The 25,418-nt window shown below is 45.4% G+C and overlaps 1 protein-coding gene across 1 annotated transcript in view; it reads right to left on the reverse strand.

The window, feature by feature from the left end:
* Positions 1-21,165, reverse strand: part of LOC310747360 (transmembrane protease serine 9-like) — a gene marked incomplete at its 5' end in the record, with an annotated part of 40,870 nt that extends 19,705 nt beyond the window's left edge. The window contains 4 exons of the mRNA XM_083581724.1: positions 15,616-15,814; positions 18,182-18,351; positions 20,245-20,519; positions 20,942-21,165. Coding sequence (XP_083437850.1) covers positions 15,616-15,814; positions 18,182-18,351; positions 20,245-20,519; positions 20,942-21,165 — 868 coding nt within the window. The remainder of the gene's footprint in view (positions 1-15,615; positions 15,815-18,181; positions 18,352-20,244; positions 20,520-20,941) is intronic.
* Between the last annotated feature and the right edge of the window lie 4,253 nt (positions 21,166-25,418).

A 25,418-nucleotide genomic window follows, 5' to 3' on the forward strand; every position in this document is an offset into this window, starting at 1 on the left:
GCACTGCGAATTCTGGAGAAGGGAGGATTTGGAAGGAGAGCTGTGTTTAAGTTCATGTATTGTTTCAGAAAATGTTAACCAGGTAGGTTCATCTTTAAATGTGAATTGAATCAAATTTCCCACCCAGCCACCCAAAAGTCCAGCGGTTTCTACATCCCCCCACCACATCTCTCTGTTGTCCATCAAGGCAAGGAAGAGGCACCAATACAGTTCAAGGATGCTTTCCAAGCAGACATAACCACTCAAGGACAGCATGGAGCCTGGCTGGAGAGAGATGTGGGCTTTGGAGGCTCCATGAAATGGGGAGAGCCTTGAGGACTGACTAGCTTCTCCATCCCTGTTTGTGGCTTGGCTGAATAATAATAATAATAATAATAATAATAATAATAATAATAATAATAATTTATTTATACCCCGCCCATCTGGCTGGGCCTTAAGGAAGTTGGGTGAAACTCCTGCACAGAAATGCTTACAATATATTGAATTGCTCTTACCTGCTGTTGGGTTGGCAGCACCTGAGGAAAATGAAAAAGCAGAGAAGGTACTTCAGGTAAGAAACAACAACAACAACAACAGCAACAACAACAACATTTTGAGATCCATGTTTTCATGTGAATGTGTCTGCACAAGATATATATCTTGTAAGGAAATGGGCTGGGGCAGAGGCATAAACATCTAAAGAGGATTGTGGGGACTTGACATAACATCCTGGCGTCGCAAACACAATGTTGTAAGGCACCAAGGAGCAGAGCTTAACACCCTTTGAAAACTGAGGGCCCCCTGAAAGTGCCATGACTCCTAGGAGAAGGTGGCTATGGGGTGGCTATGACTCCTGAAGGGGAGTGAAAGTCGGGATATCAAAGCCAAACTCTTCTTCTTCTTCTTCTTCAGGTGTGGTGGGCATTCAGTATTGGCAAGCAATGTGAATGGGGGGGTGTTCCCTAGGGCTGCAATAGAACAATGGCTCTCAGAGCTTTTAGATGCCACTATGTAGCGGCAGCAGGGGTACAAGAGAAAGCTCCTAGCATAATTTTTCCCTCTAAGTTTAGTAGAGGGCAAGTTTGCCCCTCCACTCTTTCAGTTTAGAATGAGGGACACATGATGAAGCCAGGTAGACTTGACTCTCAAAATCCTTTCCTCTTAGAAATAAGAATTCTGTGTTACGCTGAATTCTGTGTTATGCTATTCCTCCTCCCTCAGGCTGCCTCCTCAGCCACCCGTCTCCTCACGACGTGCCCCTGAGGGGGGACAGGGAGAGACGGAGATGTGGCAGCTCGTGTGTGCGCTCTCTCTCGTGGCGGAGGACCCCGAGCCGCTGCTTCCCTCCCAAGCTGGGCGAGCATGAAACCCGGGAAATTTAAGGGACGTCATCAATAAGGGAAAGCAGCGGGACACGGCACTTTGATAAGGGAGTTTCCCGCCAAATAAGAGACGGTTGACAGCTATGCCCCTAAACGAAGGCTACATGGAGGGAATTTCTGCATTTCCCAAACCCTATAAGTCACCTTGTAGTATGGTCAGCTGCAGAAGCCACACAGCCAGCATGAAAGACACAGTTGCCATGGCTGTCCCTCTTCTGAAGTGTCCTCTGAGTGGTTGAGCACCAGTCGGTTCTGGATAACTGATGTTTTATTTCGGTCTGGATGTCTTCTAGGATCAAATACAGTATCAAGGGTGAAAGGATAATGCTTCCTTCACTGAATCTGGAGATGCAGCACAGAACCTCCAAGTCCCTCAATCCTCTGCATCCTAGCACCCCAAATTGCTGTTGACCTCCTGAGACTTCCTGTCTCCTTCATGCCTTGGGCTATGGTTGCCAAACTTTCTGGCAGTGCTTGATTGATATTGTGGATTTGGAATACTTAAATAAAAAGTAGTACGTAAGTGTTTTAAAATAAATCAATGAAAATAAACAAATTACCAATTAATAACAGTGTAGAATAGTTATTGGGGTGTATGGGGTATCAGGGGAGGAGTAATACCAACAACAACAAAATAGGTAATACCAACAACAACAAAATAGTTGTTGTTATTATTATTTAGTGGTACTATTGGAGGTAGTTTATCTATAGCCCCCTTTATATGCATGGCATTTATGAAGAACAAAGGAGTAGGTTTTTTCCCTGAGCTGCTTTCAGTCTAAAATTCAGCACAGAGGAGATAAAAGAGGAAAGGGGAGAAAAATGCAGGGGTAAATGAATGAATCATATTGATGCTTCTTGCTTTCCAAGACTGTAAACGGCAGCACTCTTTTGAGTTTTTATTTCCTTTGGGGGAGAAAACTTTGGATTTTTGGGGGGTAATATTTAGCTTATTTACAGGTATACAAGCTGAGCATAGTACACTTCCCCCTTGCTGCAGGTCTTCCCCCTCCCTTTAGGGAGATATTGGCCCCACCAAGGTGTCTTCCCAGCTCTCCCTCTTGTTGCTTTTGCATCTCTCCAAAACTGCTTCTTCTCTTCATTTCTGCATGCACATACCTCCTCCTTAGCTTGAGAGAGGGAGCTGGGTGTGCCGCTTTCTCCAATCTCAGGACTTGGGCCAGGACCTTTGCTTCCTGACCAAAGCACTCCCTGCATGTGGGTGTGTATAAGTGCTTAGCTTCACACCCAAGTTGAGACACCCAGTTTCACATTGAAAAATCGTGTGCTTCTTTCAATGTCAGGACCCCCCCCCCATTCTGCCTGTGGTACAGTGTTATGACACCCCTGAATCAGTGGATGCTGGCTCTTGAGGGCAAATGGAACATTCTTCCACCAGCCTCAGCCAGCCCCCACCTGCTGGAATTCCTACTTAATAGCCAGTCCAGGGGCTGGAAGTGCCTAGATCTCAGTGTTTCCCTTGTAGATCTCAGCAGGTAGAGTGATGGGAACAAAACTAGAATTATTTGGCCCTGCCTATCATAGGTTCTTGCTCCATCTATAGTTGGTCTTCACCCTGACTTCCACTCTACCATTACAATCAGCACCAGCTACCTCTGCTCAGAATACCCTAAGGCATGCTCTAAGGCAGGGGTAGGCAACCTAAGGCCCTGCGGCCGGATGCAGCCCAATCGCCTTCTCAATCCGGCCCGCGGCTGGTCTGGGAATCAGTGTGTTTTTACATGAGTAGAATGTGTCCTTTTATTTAAAATGCATTTGTGGGGCATAGGAATTCGTTCACCCCCCCCCATATAGTCTGGCCCACCACATGGTCTGAGGGACAGTGGACCGGCCCACGGCTGAAAAAGGTTGCTGAGCACATAATGCAGAAACTTTGGAGAAGCTAAGCAGTTTTGGAGGAAGACCACCAGTAAACCCTGTTTATGGAGTCTTCAGCTGCAAGGAAGATGGGAGGAGAAATGAACAAACAAATAACCTCGAAAACAGAGGGGCACCCCCCTTGCCTCTTTTAATCTACTAGAGAGAGAGAAAAATACTAGGTTAACAGAATAACACTGACTTTTCCATTGCTGAATTTCACACACCACCCAGTAGTTTTAGAAAGGACCCAGTGGAACCCTGGTTTTTGAACGGTTTGCTGACTCAAAAGTTTTTTGTTTGAGCCATTTAATTTTATTTACGACTTCTTTGTTTAGTAAATTCTCAACTTGTGTTTGTTATATCCTAAACCCCACTTGGGCTTCCTTGTTCTTAGGATGTTTGCCAATTCTTTTACATTCTGTCTTATTTAAGCATTAGGTTGAAGTTTTGATCTCTGTTTTTCTTTTTCATAGCAGATTGTTGGATGCAGAACCCCCTTATATATGCCTTGCTGGCATCCCAAATTGTCTGTCATTTGTTTGTTATTAATTTGAAAAAATTCTTCTAACGTATCTTTGGCTTTTTAAACTATATCATCATTCACGATACTCTCATTTAGTCTCCACCTTTTCATATACAGTGGTACCTCGGGTTACATACGCTTCAGGTTACATACGCTTCAGGTTACAGACTCCGCTAACCCAGAAATAGTGCTTCAGATTAAGAACTTTGCTTCAGGATGAGAACAGAAATTGTGCAGCGGCGGCGCAGCGGCAGCAGGAGGCCCCATTAGCTAAAGTGGTGCAGTTTCAAGTTAAGAACGGACCTCCAGAACGAATTAAGTACTTAACCCGAAGTACCACTGTACTCATTCTTCTGTGTTATTTCCAGCATTGTCAGGTTATGGTCTGACATTACTCTGGGCAAAATTTCTGCTTTACTTGGTCTTAATACTATTTTCTTGGAAACCCAAATATTATCTATTTTACCTCCCAATTTTTGGGATTCTGAGAAGTGTGTAATATCTTTCCCATTTGGGTGTTTAATCCGCCATATGTCGCAAAGATCAAGATTCTCTACAAATTGGAAGAAGATAAGAGGCAACTTCTCAGTGTTCATAACCGTGTCTCTTTCTGTTCTGTCCAAGTCTACAGAGGTCACGCCATTAAAGTCTCCTACGAGAATTATATTTTCATTATTATGATCCCAGATTTTTCTTCTTCTAAATTCTTATAAAATTCTGATTTCTTACTATTTGGGGAATAAATTCCTATAATAGTTAATTTCTCTTTACCATATTTTCTTTCCACTCCTAGTACTCTACCTTCCTCATCTTTGAATAGTATTTTTGGTTCTAGGTTAGGGTTAACATACATCACAACGCCCTTCTTCTTCTCTGAACTTGCTGAAATAAATTCTGAACCCAGTCTTTTATTAATTAGAATTCTTCTGTTTCCTATTTTATATGGGTTTCTTGGAGGCACATAATATCCTTTTTTTTCTTAAAAAAAGAAATTATGTTCTATTTAATTTTTTTAGATTTATTATTCAGTCCATCAACATTCCATGATATACATTTGAGAAGGGATGCCTCTTTTTAAGCCCTTGCCACAAACAATTTCCCCTTACATCCAACCTGTTTGTGGAGCATTCATCCTAATTTTTCGGCAGGGAGGTTCTCTTGCATTGCCTAGTGCATTTCTCTTCACTCTCATCACAAAAATATCTAATTTTGCTAGGAAGTGGGTTTGTTACGCACAACCTGATTTTGCTGGTTATGTCATTGAATCCCCCTGCCCCGCAAAATAGTGACAGTCTAAACTGTCACTCTTTAAACCCGTCTCCTTTTTACACCCCTGAAAGGTGGGAAAAACTTGAGGGATTGATTCCCACTCACCAATCCATCACCTTTTAGCACAATTAGTTGCAGCAGCCGCAGTACCAGTAAAGAGGGCTAAACGACATGTTCCACTCGCTTCTGATTCTGCAGTCCCTCTCTGAGGTAGTTTCCGGATGGTTCCTTTCCAGTGAACGCCAGGAAAAGCTGAACTTCGATCTTAATTAATTGTGCTATATAATGTTCCATATCAAGGGGAAAGGGTGGCGCTTCTGTGCATTTCCTCCTCTTTGGGTTCCTGAGAGTCTCTCTATGTCTGGAGTGGGGGTGCAACATATAAATCTCAGTTCTTTGAATACATACCCCCCAACATTTCTCTGATGAAAATAGGGACGTCTTTTTCCATAATAATAATTTTATTGTTTATATCCTGTCCCTCTGACTGGATTGCCCCAGCCACTCTGGGCAGCTTCCAACATATAGAAAAACATAATGAAACCAGGGCTTTTTTCAGCTGGAACCAGTGCTTTTCTTTCTGGGGTTACGCAGGGGTACCCATACCCCTAAACATTTTGTGAATCTAAGTTTGGCCTCATTGAGGGGCAGTATTTCAATATGAGTAGGAAAATGAGCACAGGCCAGAACTCACCGGAACTTAGTTCCGGCACCTTTCAGGTGGGCCCCATTGCCATTATAAGAGAACAAGGGAGGTGTTCGTGGTGAGTTCCAGCACTACTTTTTCTAGAAAAATAGCACTGAATAAAACAATAAACATTTTAAAAATACAGGGCTGCCTTCCGATGTCTTCTAAAGATTATATTGTTACTTATCTCCTTGACTCAGAGGTCACATGACTCCATACCCACCAACATTTATCTGATGAAAATAGAGACATCCTGAGGAAAAGTGGGACATTCTGGGATCAAATCAGAAACCAGGACAGCTTTTGTAAATCCAGGACTATCCCTGGGAAATAGGGACACTTGGAAGGTCTATTGAATTATCTAAGCCCCATTGCAAAACCTCAAATTCTACCTCTCTCCCACAATCCCAGACCTCTCATCTCCCCATTCCGACTACTGGTGTTGACAGGTTTTCTCGCCAGGTTCCTGTGTCTTTAAGTCAGGCAGGGCCGACTCAAGGCATTTTTGCTGACTGAGGTGAACAATCAGATGCTTGAGGTGCAGGAACAGTGACAGACTGACTTTTGAATCTTATTTCAACACTGATAAAGCACAGTGCCCTCGATGGCACCTGAGTGCAGTAGGATTGTGTAAGGGGCAAAGGGCAAGCTATGTGGCATGTACAGAATCATAGAATTGTAGAGCTGGGCCTCCATGAGTCATCTAGTCCAACCCCCTGTAATGCAGTATAGTTCAGCCCTCCAACTTTTCAACCCTCTTCGCTGTAGTATCTGCCACAGAGGGGGAAGTGGCAGTTTCAAACAAGTTTTTAATCCAGAGCTTGTTTCCAGAGTTTGGAAAGGCTTTGTTGTAGTAGCTTTTTGTGTTGTGCTCATCTCTGCTATCTGTACTTGTTAAAAGTGGCTTAACAAAATAACAACCCCTCAGTGTTACTCCATCCCTGCTTTACTCAAACCTTTATTGTTGTATAAAACCACCATTTTCTTCTCAGTGTACTGCTACTTCTGCTTTACTCAAACATCTGCTGTTGTTTAAAATCACCATTTCTTGACCTAACTCTAATCTTGTTCTGGAAGGATCTTGCTGGTGCTAATCTAACATATTGTTATTTGAAAGTTTGGGAAACGTCACGTCTTGAAAAATCACCATATTAAGCGAAGGGTCTTTAGGGGTCATATTAAAGAGATTTGTCTGTTTCGTACAATGTTATTATGTTTGTCAACAATGAGGAATACCATATTGTCTTACACTGAATCTAACCAAAAGACTTTATAATCTAAACAAAAAAAGAGAGACATTGCATCTTATTTTGTATTTCATGAAAATATTTACCTAATAAAAATTAATTTTGTCAGTCCCGAGGCATAGAAGGTTAACCCTTCACTACACCCAACAAAACCAATGAAGAATACAATCAATTGCTACTGAGGTCTTTCCAAAGATTTTGGTTAATATAATAATTCTTCCTATCTATGCCTCTCCCCTGACATGTATTCCTATGGTGAGATTAATATGAATATATTTGGATATTGAGTTCTCCCCTTTTTTCTGTAAGTACATTCATGCTGGACAGAATGGGCCCTTTGCCTGACCCAGCAGTTTCTTCTTACATTCTTATGGAAACTTCAAGCCAAGAGGCAGTCTATCTAGATTCCTAGATTCCTTGGGGTATTTGGCAGCCAGACTCGTCTGATGTTCTTATGAGGGCACCAGGTTGACGAAGGCTGAATTAGATACTGGAGGTGGGAAGATGCTATTCTCTGGCCCCTCTCCTTCTAGCAGTCCGTCTATTATTGCTAGTGTTGTGTGATTTGTGTGTAGGGGTGCTGCTGCCTTGTTTGCTTTTAATTCTTTGAAGACTTTTAGCAGACACATCCCCTCCTTTTGAAGTTTTTTTTATATATATAAAAGCCTAGCAAGCAATGATTCCCTCATCAGACATTCCCCTTGCCTTCTCCAACACCCACCTACACCCAATTCTCTTCCATGTTGTGATATTGGGCCTGCCCAATCCGGCAAAGGTGCTTCACCCAGAGCAAGGATTCCACCACAAGCTAGGAGAGCCCTGGGCTCAAGCTTGACTTCTTGGCCAATATGAGATTGGACAGCGCCCCCTAGGGAAATCCAGCATCACTATCTGCTGTGATCAGCAAGTAGATTATTATTTTTACCACTCCTCTCAAATATCACCAGAGTGTTCCGAGTGCTTCATGCCCATAATCTCCCTCCTCACGCTAGAACTCTGTGAAGCTGAATGTTGGATGGCTCAGGACAGAGAAAAGAACGGGCTCCTTCATAGTTAAACCATGAAACTTGCTCCTGCAGAAGACAGCGACGGCCACCAAATGGGATGGATATTGGGTGTGATCACTTTAGTCATGCTCAAGGTAGATCCCCTGCAATCAGAAAAAACAGTTAGCATGTTAATGTGCATTTTTGTAATTTTGTATGCAATTCTCCTTAATATGCATGTTTGCAAGCCTCCGAGAGTGGCCGGGGAAACCCAGCAAGATGGGCGGGGTATAAATAATAAAATTATTATTATTATTATTATTATTATTATTATTATTATTATTATGCATTGAAGTTTTCACCCTGGCCACCAGGGGGTATTGTGTATATAGTTTTCACTCAGGTCCATGTAAGTTTATTTAGGCGGGAAACCCTGGGCTGTTGTTGTTACAATGTTGACAGCTGGCTGCCTATAAAAGCAGGCCGGCTGAGCTGTTTGCTGTTCAATACAGTTTCAGCTTACTTATAAAGAACTACTTGGAGAAATCTTTGTGTCATCTACTATGTCCACCCACTACTTAATACTGATGACGAGAATGGGATAGGATGGACATCAGAGCATAGCCAAATTCGGACACTCACTGAGTAGAATCACTGAGCTGAAACACTGAGCGAAATCACTGAACAGAACCCAATTCAGAGCTGACCATACTGGCTGGAGCACTGTGTTAATGGGTGGTGCCAACCACTTCGGCATTGGAAACATGGCTTCACTTGTGCCTTTACTGCCATTTGTCCCAGCCTCTGAATTATGGGACTCATACCTTGCTCAGTTCGCCTGCTACCTCCAAGCAAATGAGCTGACAGAGGGGTCAGAGGAGCATAAGCAGGGCCTATTCCTCAGCCTCTGTGGGCCTGAGGTGTTCGAGACGGCCCGAGTTTTGGTCGTGCCACTAGCAGTCCAGGCAGCGCCATGGGACGTGCTAAAAGAGAAGCTTAAAAACCACGACGCTCCAAAGCTGTCCAAAATTGCTGTCCGCCATGCGTCCTACCATTGGGACCAGGCAGAGGGGGAGTCAATCAACAGCTACATTGCCACCCTCCGAAAGGCTGCACTGCAATGTGAGTTCCGAGACTTAGACCTGATGGATCGACTGGTCTGCGGGGTTCAGGACAACTGTCTGCAACGGCGTCTCCTCACCAAGCCAGACCTCACACTGCAGAAGACCATCGAGGAGGCTGCGGCCTCAGAAGCTGCTGAGCTCTCCACCCAGGAGATTTGCAAGGACAGCAGCCCGCATCCTGCTAAGAAGCCAATCCCAGTGCACCACGAGGAGGCCAGCAGTAACGAGGCGTCCCCCAGCGAAGATGATGACATGCGCCAGATGAAGTGGGAGCGCGGGAAGTTCAAACAGAGGTCCAAGGACAGATCAGAATGTGCTGGGTGTGGAGGCAATCATTTCTGTAACAAATGTCAATTCAGAGATGCCATCTGTCAGCAATGCTCCAGGAGGGGCCACATAGCTAAGGTCTGTCAATCGGCTCCGTCCGACAAGCCCCCTTCACTGTCTCGCAAGTCCAAGTCTTCCCCCCGGTCCGCCAACGGAAGCTGTTTTGCCCTCACCAACTGCCACTGCTCGTCTGGATTCATGATTGGACAAACCAACTCACCTACGTGTCGCAAGCTACACATCACTGTGCTCATTGAAGGAGCTCTGTGTGATATGGAGATTGACACCAGGTCTGCCTTGTCCGTCATATCCTGGAGCAAAGACTCGTGCCCAAGCTGTCCAAGAGGCAACTCAACCCACACCGCATACATTTGAGAGACTACCACGGAAATGACATCCCCATGGTAGGCGTTGGCTAGTTCCGGGTCGCTTTCAAGAATTTTTCAGGCCTGCTCCGACCGGTGGTGGTCGAAGGCCTACAGCCTAGCCTTCTAGGGCTAGACTGGTTTGATGCTCTCAGCCTGGAAGTCACCGGCATCAACTGCATCTCCTTTAGCCTTGATCTGCAGGTCGCCCCCATCCAGCTAAAGCCACGCTGGGTTCCGTTCGCTCTCAAAGCTAAGGTAGATGAACAACTTGACAAGCTGATCGCACAAGGTGTTTTGGAGCTGATTGACCACGCCAAGTGGGAAACTCCCATCATCATGCCTGTTAAGCCGGACGGGTCGGTGAGAATATGCGCAGACTACAAGTGCACGATCAAGAAGGCGCTTCAGCAGCACGCTTATCCAGTTCCCGTCGTCCACCACCTGCTGCATTCCCTGGGTGATGGCAAGGTCTTCGCTAAACTGGACCTTGCCCAAGCCTATCAACAACTGCCTGTTGAAGACACCACCGCTGATGCTCAGACGATCGTCACCCACTGAGGGGCGTTCCGGTGCCGCTGGCTGCAGTTCAGGGTAAGCGTGGCTCCTGGCATCTTTCAAAGCCTATGGAGCGTCTCCTGCAGGGGCTTCCAGGCGTGGTGCTGTATTTCGATGATGTGTTGGTATCCACAGCAGCTGTTTGAGTGCATCCACACTGTGCTGACCAGGTTCCAGGAGGCTGGGCTCAAGGTGAAAAAAGAACAGTGCCAGATTGCTGTTCTGCAGGTGGAGTTTCTGGGCTACCTTATCAATGCCTCTGGTCTTCACCCAACTGCATCCAAGATCCGGGCCATTCAGCAGGCCCAGGTCCAAAAAGCAAGGTGGAGTTGCAGGTGTTCCTGGGGCTGCTGAACTTCTACAACATGTTCCTGCCCCACAAAGCAACGCTAGCCGAGCCTCTATACCACCTCCTCAGCATGAAGGTACCGTGGTCCTGGGGTCATTGGGAAACTACGGCCTTCAACACAGCCAAAGCCCTCCTCTCATTGGACAGTGCGCTGGTACAGTACAGTGAAGCCAGGCCGCTGGTCCTTGCCTGCGATGCCTCGCCCTTTGGCATCGGCGCCATCCTCAGTCACCGGTTTCCAGATGGTAGGGAAGCACCGCTTGCCCACTTCTCCTGGACGCTGTCTCCGGCCGAATGGAATTACAGCCAGCTTGACAAGGAGGCACTGGCACTTGTGGCTGGAGTAAACAGGTTCCACAAATACCTCTACGGGAGAACATTTGACCTCATCACTGACCACAAGCCGCTCCTGGGCCTCCTCGCCGGTGATTGACCAACTCCACCGGTCCTCTCGCCACGTATGCTGCGATGGACTGTCTTTCTGGCAGCTTACAGCTACCAGCTCGTCCATTGCCCTGGAAAATTGATGGGCCACGCCAATGCTCTCAGTCATTGCCCTCTCCCAGCATTTGTGGAAGACCCAGCTCCTGCTTCATCTCTCCTCCAAATTCCAGACCTCCCAGCAGCACCAGTATCAGCAGCTGATGCAGTCTCCGCATCTGCCCAGGACTGCACCATCAACCATGTACTCAACTGGGTGTGGAGGGGGTGGCCGGAGACATCTTTCGCACCAGAGTTCCAGCCGTTTGCAACCAGACAGCACGAGCTCTTGGCTCATCGCGGCTGCCTACTGTGGGGAGACTGAGTCATGATTTCCCAAAGACTCCGTCAACGCGTCCTTGGGGCTCTGCACATCGACCACCCTGGGATCGTCAAAATGAAGGCATTGGCTTGGTGTTACATCTGGTGGCCTAACATGGAACATGCCATCAGTTCTTGGGTTGACTCCTGTCAAGCATGCCAAGAGTTGAGACCTGCACCATCGGCAGCTAAGGGCAATACCTGGGAGATTCCCAAGGCACCCTGGTTGAGGGTGCACATCGATCTTGCCGGCCCCTTTCACAGCCAGACCTTTATGGTAGTGGTGGATGCCTATTCCAAATGGCTGGAGGTGGCCCTGATGCCCTCCACCACTACCGAAGCTGTCATCCAGGTGCTGTGGGGCCTGTTTGCAACTCATGGGTGTCCTGATGTTCTCATCTCAGACAACAGACCTCAGTTCATGTCAGGCACCTTTGAAAGGTACCTCTTGGGGCTAGGCATCCACCATGCCCTAACGGCACCATTTCACATGGCCAGCAACGGGCAGGCAGAGAGAATGGTGTGCTCAGCAAAAGAGGCATTGGTGTGCCTGGAACAGAGGGACTGGCATGAGCAAATCACCCCTCATGTAGACACAGGGTGGAGCCTGGCTGAACTGCTTATGGGCCACCGCCTCAGGTCTCTGCTTGACCGGCTGCACCCAGACTTTGGTATGGCCGAGCCCCCAGGCTGTACTAACACACCACGGTCCTTTATTCCGGGGAATCAGGTTTTTGTCCAGAACTTTGTGGGGGACATTCCTTGGGTGCCGGCCACGGTAGTGGGAGTCATGGGGCCCCATTCGTACCAGGTGGCACTTGTGAACGGACGCTTGTGGCGCCGGCACATAGACCAGCTAAGGCGCAGGGTTGGGGATATGGACACAACCGCTGTGCCCCCAACTGTGACCCCAGCTCCGGAGCGGATGCTAATGGAAGGCAAGGCTTCACCTTTATCTTCCTTACAACCTGCAGGCGTGGAGCCGAGCCAAGACGTTTCAGTGGGTCTGCCTGGCTCTCCAGAGACTCGGACCACTGCCATACCTGTCTGCTCGTGGTGGTTTCTTCGACAGCAGGGGAGCCAGGGAACTCGGACTAAATGCCACATTTGGTCACACCACAGTCCCAGCCAGAATCGGGCGGCCACCCAGACTCTGGTACTGGCCCTTGGCGGTCTGGCAGGGTTTCCAAGCGCCCAGCTTATTTAAAAGACTATGTTCACCGGACAAACTGCACATGTAAAGCTGTATGGTGAATAGGGTCAATTAATATATGGTGGTGAGTCTTACGGACAATATAGTTGATAGTGAAACAGTTATGCCTGCAAATTTGTAAAATTGGAATCGATATACGTATGTGCCTTACTGAATCAATAAGGGTATTGCTGTATGGAAGGGAACCACTATGATTGTAACTATGCCTTATCTCGGTGAGGAGGGGTGTTATGTATTGAAGATCTCACCCTGGCCACCAGGGGGTATTGTGTATATAGTTTTCACTCAGGTCCATGTAAGTTAATTTAGGTGGGAAACCCTGGGCTGTTGTTACAATGTTGACAGCCGGCTGCCTGTAAAAGCAGGCCGGCTGAGCTGTTTGGTGTTCAGTTCAGTTCCAGCTTACTTATAAAGAACTACTTGGAGAAATCTCTGTGTCATCTACTATGTCCACCCACTACATAATAATAATAATAATAATAATAATAATAATGCTTTACTTTTTGAATGTTTTCGGGAGTCGAACGGACTCCTGGAACAGATTAAGTTCGAGAACCAAGAAACCACTATATATACATGCATGCAGGATGCAGAAAGAACAGGAAAAAGCTGAGCAAAGCATGAAGAAATGGAGGTAGTTGAAGCAGACAGAGATCGTACATAAAAACATTCTCTTTCTCTTTGTGTATACATACAAATATTAAAAGAGAAAAGAAGAAGAAATAATAATCATACAAAGAATAAAGCAATAAAACTATTCCAAGTGTTTTATAATAATTTATTGATAATTTTAAAACTCTGAAGCATCACAAATAAAAGATCAAGTGACTGAAGAAATTCAATTTAAAGTTCGTAATTTATTATGTCTTCTCCCAGGGACTGAATTTATCTACCACTTGTTTCCACTTCATTTAAAAATGTCAATTAAAAATGTTAATTTTCTTTTAAGAATGGAACGACAGGCACCACTTAAAATAAATAAAAAGGAATTGTGGACATTAAATCATCACTTTCAGTATCACTGTAAAAGTCTGAAATGTCATAGCTTCCAACTGATGTCCATGGATGGAAAATTCTCAGCTTCTTCTCCAGGTGACAATCCTGGGGATCTTTGGGTGTAACAGTAAGGTGTCATGGTTAGCGTGTTGGACTAGGACTTAGGAGACCAGGGTTCATATTTCCAGTCAGCCTGTGGGTGACCTTGAGCCAGTCATACACTTTCAGCTGAACCTACCTCACAGGGTTGTTGTGAGGATGAAAATGGGGAGGAGGAGAGCCATGTACAGTATGTCATCTCAGCTCCATGGAGGGAAGGTGGGATCAAAATTTAATAATAAATGCTTAAGCTATGATCAAATGGTTACAAAGGAATTGAAATGTGGTAAGGCTAATTGCAAACATGCACTGGATTATGGAGAAAGCTAGAGAGTTCCAGAAAGACATCTACTTCTGCTTCATTGACTATGCAAAAGCCTTTGACTGTGTCGACCACAGCAAACTATGGCAAGTTCTTAAAGAAATGGGAGTGCCTGATCACCTTATCTGTCTCCTGAGAAATCTCTATGTGGGACAAGAAGCTACAGTTAGAACTGGATATGGAACAACTGATTGGTTCAAAATTGGGAAAGGAGTACGGCAAGGCTGTATATTGTCCCCCTGCTTATTTAACTTATATGCAGAATTCATCATGCGAAAGGCTGGGCTGGATGAATCCCAAGCTGGAATTAAGATCGCCGGAAGAAATATCAACAACCTCAGATATGCAGATGACACAACCTTGATGGCAGAAAGTGAGGAGGAATTAAAGAACCTTTTAATGAGGGTGAAAGAGGAGAGCACAAAATATGGTCTGAAACTCAACATCAAAAAACCGAATTTCATGGCCACTGGTCCCATCACCTCCTGGCAAATAGAAGGGGAAGAAATGGAGGCAGTGAGAGATTTTACTTTCTTGGGCTCCATGATCACTGCAGATGGTGACGGCAGTCACGAAATTAAAAGACGCCTGCTCCTTGGGAGAAAGGCAATGGCAAACCTAGACAGCATCTTAAAAAGCAGAGACATCACCTTACCAACAAAGGTCCGTATAGTTAAAGCCATGGTTTTCCCAGTAGTGATGTATGTAAGTGAGAGCTGGACCATAAAGAAGGCTGATCGCCGAAGAATTGATGCTTTTGAGTTATGGTGCTAAGAGTCCCATGGACTGCAAGAAGATCAAACGTATCCATTCTTAAGGAAATCAGCCCTGAGTGCCCACTGGAAGGACAGATCGTGAAGATGAGGCTCCAATACTTTGGCCACCTCATGAGAAGAGAAGAGTCCTTGGAAAAGACCCTGATGTTGGGAAAGATGGAGGGCACAAGGAGAAGGGGACGACAGAGGACGAGATGGTTGGACAGTGTTCTTGAAGCTACAAACATGAGTCTGACCAAACTGTGGGAGGCAGTGGAAGGCAGGAGTGCCTGGTGTGCTCTGGTCCATGGGGTGACGAAGAGTCGGACACGACTAAACAACTAAACAACAACAACAACAACAACAAAGGCTAATGCCAGTATTAATCAGAGAGAAGAAGGGGTAGGTTTTCCTGGATCTACTGCATGTGGTGATTTAAACAGAGTCCTCCAGCAGCCTAAATATTCCTGGCAATTATAGGTAAGATGGAAAGCCAATAGATTGGTTTTTCACAGAAGGGCTAGCAGAAGAGACACCAAAGTGAATGTCACAACAAGGGCATTGTGTAGTTGGTCACTTTTGCCGCCACTCCCATTTCCGCCACTCCCATTTCCACCACTCTCATTTCCGCCACTCCCATTTCCGCCACTCCCATTTCCGCCACTCCCATTTCCACCACTCTCATTTCCGCCACTCCCATTTCCACCACTCTCATTTCCGCCACTCCCATTTCCGCCACTCCCATTTCCACCACTCTCATTTCCGCCAGTCTCATTTCCGCCACTCCCATTTCCGCCATTCATCTTGTCTTGGATCCAGTTGGCATAGGAAGGCACTAGAATGTAGACGCCAGGGTAGTTGCTTTCAGCACAGCCAACTCCCCAACTTACAACCCCAGCCTGGGTCCAAACTCCTTCAAGCTGGCAAACCAAAGGTCCTCCAGAGTCACCCTGTGGAGAAAGAGATGGGAGGTAGCAGAGGATCTACGCTGAACACTCTGATATCAGACTCTGAATCTTGATTGGGTAAAGCAGCTGGAATCAGTGAGATAATCAGGAATGGGGGACTCTACCTCCCAACAGCTCCAGCCCATGGTAAGGGGTGTTGGGAGTTGTAGCTGAGCAATATCCAGGCTCATCCACAAACTAGGCTTGTCCTGCCGCTCTCGCTCAGGAAAACCTGCTGTTTACCACTGAAATGGTAAACGCTTTTAAAAACATCTTTATGCGCCCCCTCCCAGATTGTCCAGAGCTTTGGGCTGGGTTTTCACCAATATGCTGATGACACCCAGCTCTATCTGCTGATAGACGGCCACCCCAACTCGACCCCGGACACACTGACCAGATGCTTGGAAGCTGTGGCTGGATGGCTTCGTGGGAGCCGACTGAACTTAAATCCTTCAAAGACAGAGGTCCTCTGACTGAGTCGGGATGGCATGGGGCTGGGGGACCAACTCCCTTCTCTTGCAGGGGCTCAACTAGTGCCATTGCCTTCCGTTAAGAGTTTGGGTGTAATCCTTGACGCCTCCCTTTCCATGGAGGCGCAGGTTGCAGCAACAGCCAAGGCAACATTTTTCCATCTTCACCGTATCAAGCAGTTGGTCCCTTACCTTTCTTGCCCGACCTGGCCACAGTGATCCATGTGACGGTCACCTCCAGGCTTGACTACTGTAACTTGCTCTATGTGGAGCTGCCCTTGAAACTGTCCCAGAAACTCCAGTGGTTGCAGATGCTGCAGTGAGGCTCCTCATAGGGTCCTTGCCATGGGAGCATATTCACCCAGTGCTCTACCAGCTGCACTGGCTCCCGGTGGAGTATAGGGTCAGGTTTAAGGTGCTGGTTTTGACCTTTAAAGCCCTATGCAGCCTAGGACTCTCGTACTTACGGGACCACCTCTCCTGGTATGTTCTGCAGAGGACCCTAAGCACCATGAATAATAATAGCTTAAAGGTCCAGGGCCCTAAGGAAGCCAGACTATCCTCCACCAGGGCCAGGACTTTTTCAGTGATGGTTCCGACCTGGTGGAATGCTCTGTCCTACAAGACCAGGGCCCTGCAGGACTTGATCTCCTTCCGCAGGGCCTGTAAGACAGAGCTATTCCACCTGGCCTTCAATTTGAATTAGCCTGTTCTTCTATTCCCTTTTCTCTTTCCTCTTTTATGAAGAAACCCTTTCTGGGACCCCACATTTAAATTCTTCCCTGGTCTCCTTGCTGGCCCTAGTAGGACCAACTTGGCCAGTTAGCCCTGGTGATTATTCGATGTGAACTGACTGGGGTCCCCCCCCAAATGACCCCCAAATTTTTGAATTTTATTGATATGCTGCATTTTATGTTGTATTTTATGCTGTTTTATGCTGTTTTTAAGTCACATTTTAATCAATGTTTTATATTTGCTGTTAGCCACCCTGAGCCTGGTTTTTAAACTGGGAAGGGCAAGGTATAAATAAAAAATTATTATTATTGCAATGGACGTCCATTTTTTTCCCTGCAGATTGATGTTAGCGGTAAACAGTAGGTTTTCCCGGGGAACATGGCAGGACAGACAAAAAAACACTCATGCCTAGAAATCATGGGACAAGCAGAAAACCTCTTGGACAAGCAGAAGTGTGGACAAGTTCCCAATGTCTGGTTTAAATCTTTATCTGTATTTGCTGAAATATCAAAAATGACAATGAAGATCAGAAACCAAGAAGGCAATAAATCCAATAAAGAATGGGGGGAATTTATAAGTTACCTGGGAGAACACTGTAAAGGGAGGATTTTAACAACACTTTTAATGTAACAAGAATTATGGTAAGAATGAGATTTTAAGGAAAAATAGCGACCATTACTACAATGCAGTTGAAAAAGATTAACAATGGAACCCATAGAGGGAAGTCCAAGGATTCAGGGACTACTATATGTTTAGGATTACGATTTTGGTTTGAATGTAAATGTTAATTGTAAAATTGAATAAAAAAGCCTTTAAAATAATAATAAATCTTTACCACCTCATGCATGAATGGACAAGATAGTTCTAGTGATTCTGCCAGCCTCTGGCACCTGCATATTTGGGGTATTGCCCAAAGAAGCAGCATCACAATATTTAAGATGAAACAAAAGCAATAACATTTTGAAAAATGGGAGAATCTGAAAAATTGTCAAGAACCATCTCCCTAGCTAGAGCCAAATTAGTAAGCAATGCCTAAGTACTATATTCACACAATGTAAGTTCATAGATAATAACATAAGGGATTTTCAAATGCCATCACTCCAGAGCCTGCCTTTGTCTACCACGTGCCATGGCTGTATGAAGAACAGGTCATGGAACAACCTACCTGGCAGGAATCTTTCCCACCTTCTGGGTAACCAGCACAGATCATATCCTGCTTGACAGGATCCCTGCCCAGGAATGGCATTGGGCGACTGTTATAGAGAATATTGCAGACTTCTCGGCTTATGAGTGGCACCTCGACTTCCTGGAGGGTTTGTGGGTATGGCAAAGACACTGGAAGAGAGAGAGAGAGAAATGGAAAATGGTCATGGAAGGCAGAGGCAGAATAATTCATTCCTCCCCTCAAATAATTTTTATTAACAGGCTAATCAAATCACATTAATTCCAAATTACACAGCCAAATTTTTAAATTTTTGTTGGGGGTTCCCATGCTTCGAGCTCAGAAAGGGATCCAAACATCTCTCTTGCTGCTGCTTTAATGTACACAGTTCTGTCCAAATAGTATTCACAGTTCTGTTGAATCTTCTCTTTGTTATTTTCCTCATCTTCTTGTTGTTGTCATATATTCCTTTCTTTGTGATCTCTGGTAGTCTCCACAAGCGGGTTGAAAACAAATGTTGTTATATCCTGTGTGGATTTTACACTCCTCCAAGAGCCATATCAAGATAGACAGACGCCATTTCCGCACCTCCGTACAAAACATTCCCAAAGTCTGTCCGTTAATTTCCACAGGCCTGCCAGTCTCTCCTCAATTTTCTCAGAGGGCCTTGCCAGGTCAAACTCACAGTTCGGTATAATAACATGCCATGGTCCTCCTCCCCCTCGATCATCCTGTGGCCAGGCCTGCCGTAACAAATCTCTTTTTATAACTGCGTCACGATACTGTGGGAACTCCTTTCCCGATGTTCCCACAAACCATGTCTTTGATTAGTAATTTATTTCCACACAGTTCTTAATCATCCTGCTTGTAATCAGTGAGGCAGAATAATTCAAGTGCATTCACACACACACACTTTTAGCAGTGAGTGCATGGTGGGTGTGCACTCACTACAGCTCAGAGCATGACATGTGCAGAAGGCGGCTATACTGGTGCTTTCTTTAACATGCGCAATGGGACATCATATTTCACTCAGGGGTGGCATGTCCCAATTTGGCTCCTGAGGGAAAACCGGAACGTGCCAATGCTGCTGCCACCCCCGCCAAATCCTCTGTTACCTGGGTAACAGCAGCAATGGCAGGTTTGGGTGAGGTCTCATCAGATCTCATTGAAAGCTGTCACCGCCACTGTCACTGCTTCTATGCCAGTAGTGGAGTCTGTGGGGCACTTGCAGGGGTGCTGCCTCACCGGTGAGCCGGCTGGGCTTCCACTACACCTAAGGGCAGCAAACGAGCTTTGGAATGAAAGTCAGATAACATGGATGTTCCACATCTCTCAGCGCTTGCCAGCTGAGGCACCTGCTTCACTCTGCCTAATGGTAGAGTTGGACCTCGGGAAATTAAAAAAATGCATTTTTAAAAAAGAAATCCTCATGAAAATCCAGTCGCACCCCACTGCAATTTTCTCCTAATATATGCATGAATTTTCATTAACCCATGCATTTTTCTACAGACTTTACCCCAGCATATGTAAGCGTTTTGTACACATTACTTGGCTGCCGAACTGCATGGCAAAATTCAGAGACTGACAATATTTTACTTTGAGTATGGTTTGGAGAAAGTGCAATTTAGGTAGGTTTGTCTTTAAATGAAAACAGAATCAAATTTCTCTCCCATTTGTACTGAATTTGCCTCCAGAGTGTCAGCATTTCGTGGAAGGGATTCAAGCATGTACCAGAATGTTTGGGGATTCCAAGTGCAGTATGATCACATCTTGCACAGGGGTTCAGTTCCAGGTGCACAAATTTTTTTTGCATGCACAAAAATTGCTTATACCTAAACCCTTGGAGCTGCCACGTAACCAAATCAGACTGAATGCTCAAGAAGGACTATAACTGGGGCCTTCCAGATAGCATTTTTATTGTGCATTCCTGAGGATTTGTTCTCATGAAGGTCTTGGGGCAGTTTCAATGGGTTCCACTTTCAATACTGCTCGCATCTGCAAAAGTTTTGGGATGAATCAGGATGAGCCCCAGAGTGTGAATGAGCCTTTTGAAGAACACCCCTCACCTCCAGATTGAATATTTCCCCATCCGGTCACCCAGCAGTATTCGTTCAAAGGGAACTGTGTAGAGGACTCTGGCAGGCAGATGGGGAGGATGTAGTTGGTGAACTTCACAGGGGACTTCAGCTTAATTAAAGCAATATCTCCACTGGAGGCATCCATGCCATTGTAGTCAGGGTGGAGGATAATCTGCTCCACGTCAGATTTCACTGCATTATCTGAGAGGTTTGAGAGCTGATAGGCACCTAGGAGGACATTGTATTGGAACATGGACCCCATTCTGTGAATAGAAGGGCAAATCAATCAATCAATCAATCAATCAAATAGATGGATCTGTCAATGCTGACTTTTGAGTTCCTGCTTGTCACCCTAACCCTGGACTCCCCAATATAATTCCAAGAGCTCAATTCCCTGGGAAGAGGGATGGATTTTGAAACCATTCTGAGAACTGTAGCTCTGTGTGGGGAACAGGAGTCTCTTAACAACTCTGAGCACCTGTAACATACTACGGTCCCCAGGGTTTTTTTTTTTTTGGGTGGGGAAGCCATGACTGTTTGAAGTGACATGGTTCTGCATTAAATGTATTGTACACCTGAGACACCAGGTAGCTGACAAGCAGGCAGAGGATATTAGCCTGGCCTTGAGCCGTCTTTTGGGTGACGCTTGATAATGGCTGCACAGTAATACCCATCAGATACTCACCTTTTGTAGAAGCAGTGAGCTGCTGAGAGCACCCATTGCTCGGCTATGAGGGAGCCTCCACAAATAGGATAAAGGTTCCATAAAATGCTGACCTGCCAAGGCCACGACCCATTTGAGGCTGGTTGGCCACCAACAATTCGTGGAGAGTTTATTGGTTTTCCACACCCTGTGAAGGATGAGGAGGAAATGAGAGGACTTGCTATTATGGTTTGCAGCACAGCCATGTTGGAGCTCTTTGAGCAGAACATGACGAGGACATGAGGAATCAAAATTTCTGAATTTCAATTGGTTTTCTAGTCAGTGTTTTCAATCTTCAAAACAAGATTTCCAGTTATCAATTTTGATGGATTTAGTGAGCATTTAATCTGTTAAGTAAAACTAACTTACTGTTTCTTAACACAACCTTTATGGACCAATAATTTCTCCTCAGAACATGTGGCCCAATGCTGTGCATGCTTATCATAAGTAAGTCTCATTTTATTCAATGAGACCAAGGACCCAGCTACACGTGGTGTTAATTATGTGATTTTGTGTGAAGGAGAAATGCTGATTTGATAGCTTCCCACCTTTGTATTGCACGGCTTAAAGGTGCAAGATGCATCAACCTTGCTGAGGTTAAGATGTAGTTAATGAGAGATCCCCTACAGAAGCTGCTTTGAGCTACAGGGAAGAAATGTAGTGGCAAGCTCTTTATTCAAAATATTTTTATCGCTCCAGATTCCCTTCCTGTCCCCTAAACATAGCTGTCAACTTACAGATTTGAAAATAAGGGACCAGCAGCCTCACAAATAAGGGATCAGCAGCCAAAAAAAGGGATTTTGCTTCGCTTATACATAAATCCGCCACTGATGGAGCCCATGCTGCTTTTGCTGCGACTGACTGTGTTTTGCAGGGGGTTGGACTAGATGATCCTAAGGGTCTACAACTCCAACCAAAGAAGAGTGGCAGACAAAACTGATGAATGACGTCCAGATGGCAAAGCTTACAGGCAGAATTAGAAACCAGGAAGAGGACCTCTTTCATAAAGAATGGGGAAAGTTTATGATTTAGTTGAAAAGCTATTGTAAAGAGTTACATACATTGGTAGGATTGACAGAAAACTTGTAGTAAAAATTTAAACTATGGATGGACAAATGATTTATAAAAATAGAGTTATGAAAGGGATGCAGAGGGGGAAATAACTACATTAAGATGCCGCACTGGTTGGGGGGGAGGGAGAGAGACTCTCGCCCACGCCGCCCGCGAGCCTGGCATGAGGTGCTTATGGCGCCGCGGCGGCTGCTGAAGCGCCGCCCTTCTGCGTCCCTCCCCATCCCCTCCTCTTCCTCCTCCCTCAGGCTGCCTCCTCAGCTACCGCTGCCGCCTCCGGCTTCCCCTGGCAGCGTGGCGGAAGTCTCGCAAGAGAGGGGCTGCCCGCCCGCCCGCCACCACCCGTCTCCTCATGACGTGCCTCTGAGGGGGAAAAGGGAGAGACGGAGACACGGCAGCTCGTACGCGCTCTCTCTCTCGTGGCGAAGGACCCCAAGCCGCTGCTTCCCTCCCAAGTCGGGCGAGCATGAAACCCGGGAAATTTAAGGGACATCATCAATAAGGGACAGCAGCGGGACACGGCGCTGGGATAAGGGAGTTTCCCGCAAAATAAGGGACAGTTGACAGCTATGCCCCTAAATGAAGGCTACATGGAGGGAATTTCTGCATTTCCCAAACCCTATAAGTCACCTTGCAGTATGGTCAGCTGCAGAAGCCACACAGCCAGCATGAAAGACACAGTTGTCATGGCTGTCCCTCTTCTGAAGTGGTTGAGCACCAGTTGGTTCTGGATAACTGATGTTTTATTTCGGTCTGGATGTCTTCTAGGATCAAATACAGTATCAAGGGTGAAAGGATAATGCTTCCTTCATTGAATTGGAGAAGCAACACAGGACCCCCAAGTCTGTAATATTGTAATATTTAGCTTATTTACAGATATACAAGCTGAGCATAGTACACTTCCCCCTTGCAGCAGGTCTTCCACCTCCCTTTAGGGAGATATTGGCCCCACCAAGGTGTCTTCCCAGCTCTCCCTCTTGTTGCTTTTGCATCTCTCCAAAACTGCTTCTTCTCTTCATTTCTGCATGCACAAAACTGTTCCTTAGCTTGACGGAGGGAGCTGGGCGTGCCACCTTCTCAGAACCTGGGCCAGGACCTTTGCTTCCTGACCAAAGCACTCCCTGCATGTGGGTGTGTATAAGTGCTTAGCTTCACACCCAAGCTGAGACACCCAGTTTCACACTGAAAAATCGTGTGCTTCTTTCAATGTCAGGAAAAACCCCCCATTCTGCCTGTGGTACAGTGTTATGACACCCCTGATCAGTGGATGCTGGCTCTTGAGGGCCAATGGAACATTCTTCCACCAGCCTCAGCCAGTCCCCACCTGCTGGCCTTCCTACTTAATAGCCAGTCCAGGGGCTGGAAGTGCCTAGACTCAGTGTTGCTCTTGTAGAACTCAGCAGGGAGGGTGATGTGAACAAAACTAGAATTATTTGCCCCTGCCTGTCACAGGATCTTGCTCCATCTAGCGTTGGTCTTCACCCTGACTTCTACTCTACCATTACAATCAGCATCAGCTACCTCTGCTCAGAGTACCCTAAGGCATGTTCTAAAGGAAGTGCATAATGCAGAAACTTTGGAGAAGCTAAGCAGTTTTGGAGGGAGACCACCAGTAAACCCTGTTCATGCAATCTCCACCTCCAAGGAAGATGGGAGGAGAAATGAACAAACAAATAACCTCGAAAACAGAGGGGCACTCCCCCCCTTGCCTCTTTTAATCTACTAGAGAGAGAAAAGTACTAGGTTAACAGAAAAATACTGACTGTTCCATTTCCCAGTTTCACACACAGAAGCACAGCACCCAGCTGCCAAGGTAACTTTAGAAAGGATACAGTGGAATCTCGGTTTTTGAACGTAATCTCTTCCGGAATTCCAAAACGTTTAATTTTGCATCCTGATAGTTGTCCAAATTCCTTTGTTTTTTTCCAGTGCTGCTGCAATACTCTCTAGTGGGTTTTCTGTTGTGATTATTAGGTTGTCTGTGAAGGCTCTAACCTTCTAAGTCCTACGACCAAATTTTATTCCTTCTATCTTAGTCTTCTCTTATTGCTTTCAAATATACTTCCAAAACTATGATAAAGAGGAGAGGTGAAAGAGGACAGCCGTGTCTTGTTCCCTTAGAAATACTAAAGTGAAATAAAAGAAGGAATTGCAACTACTAAAAGTTGTCCAGATAGTATATCTATAATGTATTATAAAAAATTGGAAGAGACAATATAACCAGTGTTAGAAGAAATAAAAACAAAATTTTAGAAGGAGGTCAAGTGCCAGAATCATGGCAAGAGGCCTTAATTACCTTAATACCAAAACAAGGATCCAACTTAGAGGAAATTAAAAATTATAGACCAATTTCCTTTCTAAACTCAGACTATAAATTATTTGCAAAAATTCTAGCTAACAGATTGAAAAAGATATTGGCAAGAATAATAAATAAAGATCAGTCAGGCTTCCTACTGGGAAGACAAATTTATAATAACATAAGACTGGAAACAGATACAATAGAACACTTAGAAATGAGACCAGACAAGAAGGCAGCACTGATCCTGGTGGACGCAGAGAAGTTTTGATCTCTGTTTTTCTTTTTCATAGCAGATTGTTGGATGCAGAACCCCTTCATATATGCCTTACTGGAACCCCAAATTATATCAATGTCCGGCCCTTGTTTGTTATTAAATTGAAAAAATTCTTCTAACGTATCTTTGGCTTTTTAAACTATATCGTCATCATTCAGGATACTCTCATTTAGTCTCCGCCTTTTCATGTACTCCTTCTTCTGTGTTACTTCCAGCACTGTCGGGTTATGGTCTGACATTACTCTGGGCAAAATTTCTGCTTTACTTGTTCTTAATATTATTATTCTACCTCCTGATTTTAGCGATTTTGAGAATTGAAAATTGGAAGAAGGTAAGCAGTAACTTCCCAACGTTCATCTCTTTTCTTTTCTGTCCAAGTCTTCAGGTCACACCATTAAGGTCTCCTATGAGAATTATATTTTCATTATTATGATCCCAATTTTTTCTTCTAAATTCTTATAAAATTCTGATTTCTTACTATTTGGGGCATAATTTCCTCATTTTAAACACTTGCCACAAACAATTTTCCCTTACAGGCAACCTGTTTGTGGAGCATTCATCCTAATTTTTCAGCAGGGAGGTTTGCTGTTACTGTGCTGAGCAGATATTCTCCTGCAATTCCTAGTGCATTTCTCTTCACTCTTATGACAAAAATATCTAATTTTGCTAGGAAGTGGGTTTGTTACACACAACCTGATTTTGCTGGTTATGTCATTGGATCCCCCTGCCCCGCAAAATAGTGACAGTCTAGAGCCGTCACTCTTTAAACCCGTCTCCTTTTTACACCCCTGAAAGGTGGGGAAAACTTGAGGGAT

This window comes from Podarcis filfolensis (assembly GCF_964270895.1).
Source record: "Podarcis filfolensis genome assembly, chromosome: 13".
NCBI lineage: Eukaryota > Metazoa > Chordata > Lepidosauria > Squamata > Lacertidae > Podarcis > Podarcis filfolensis.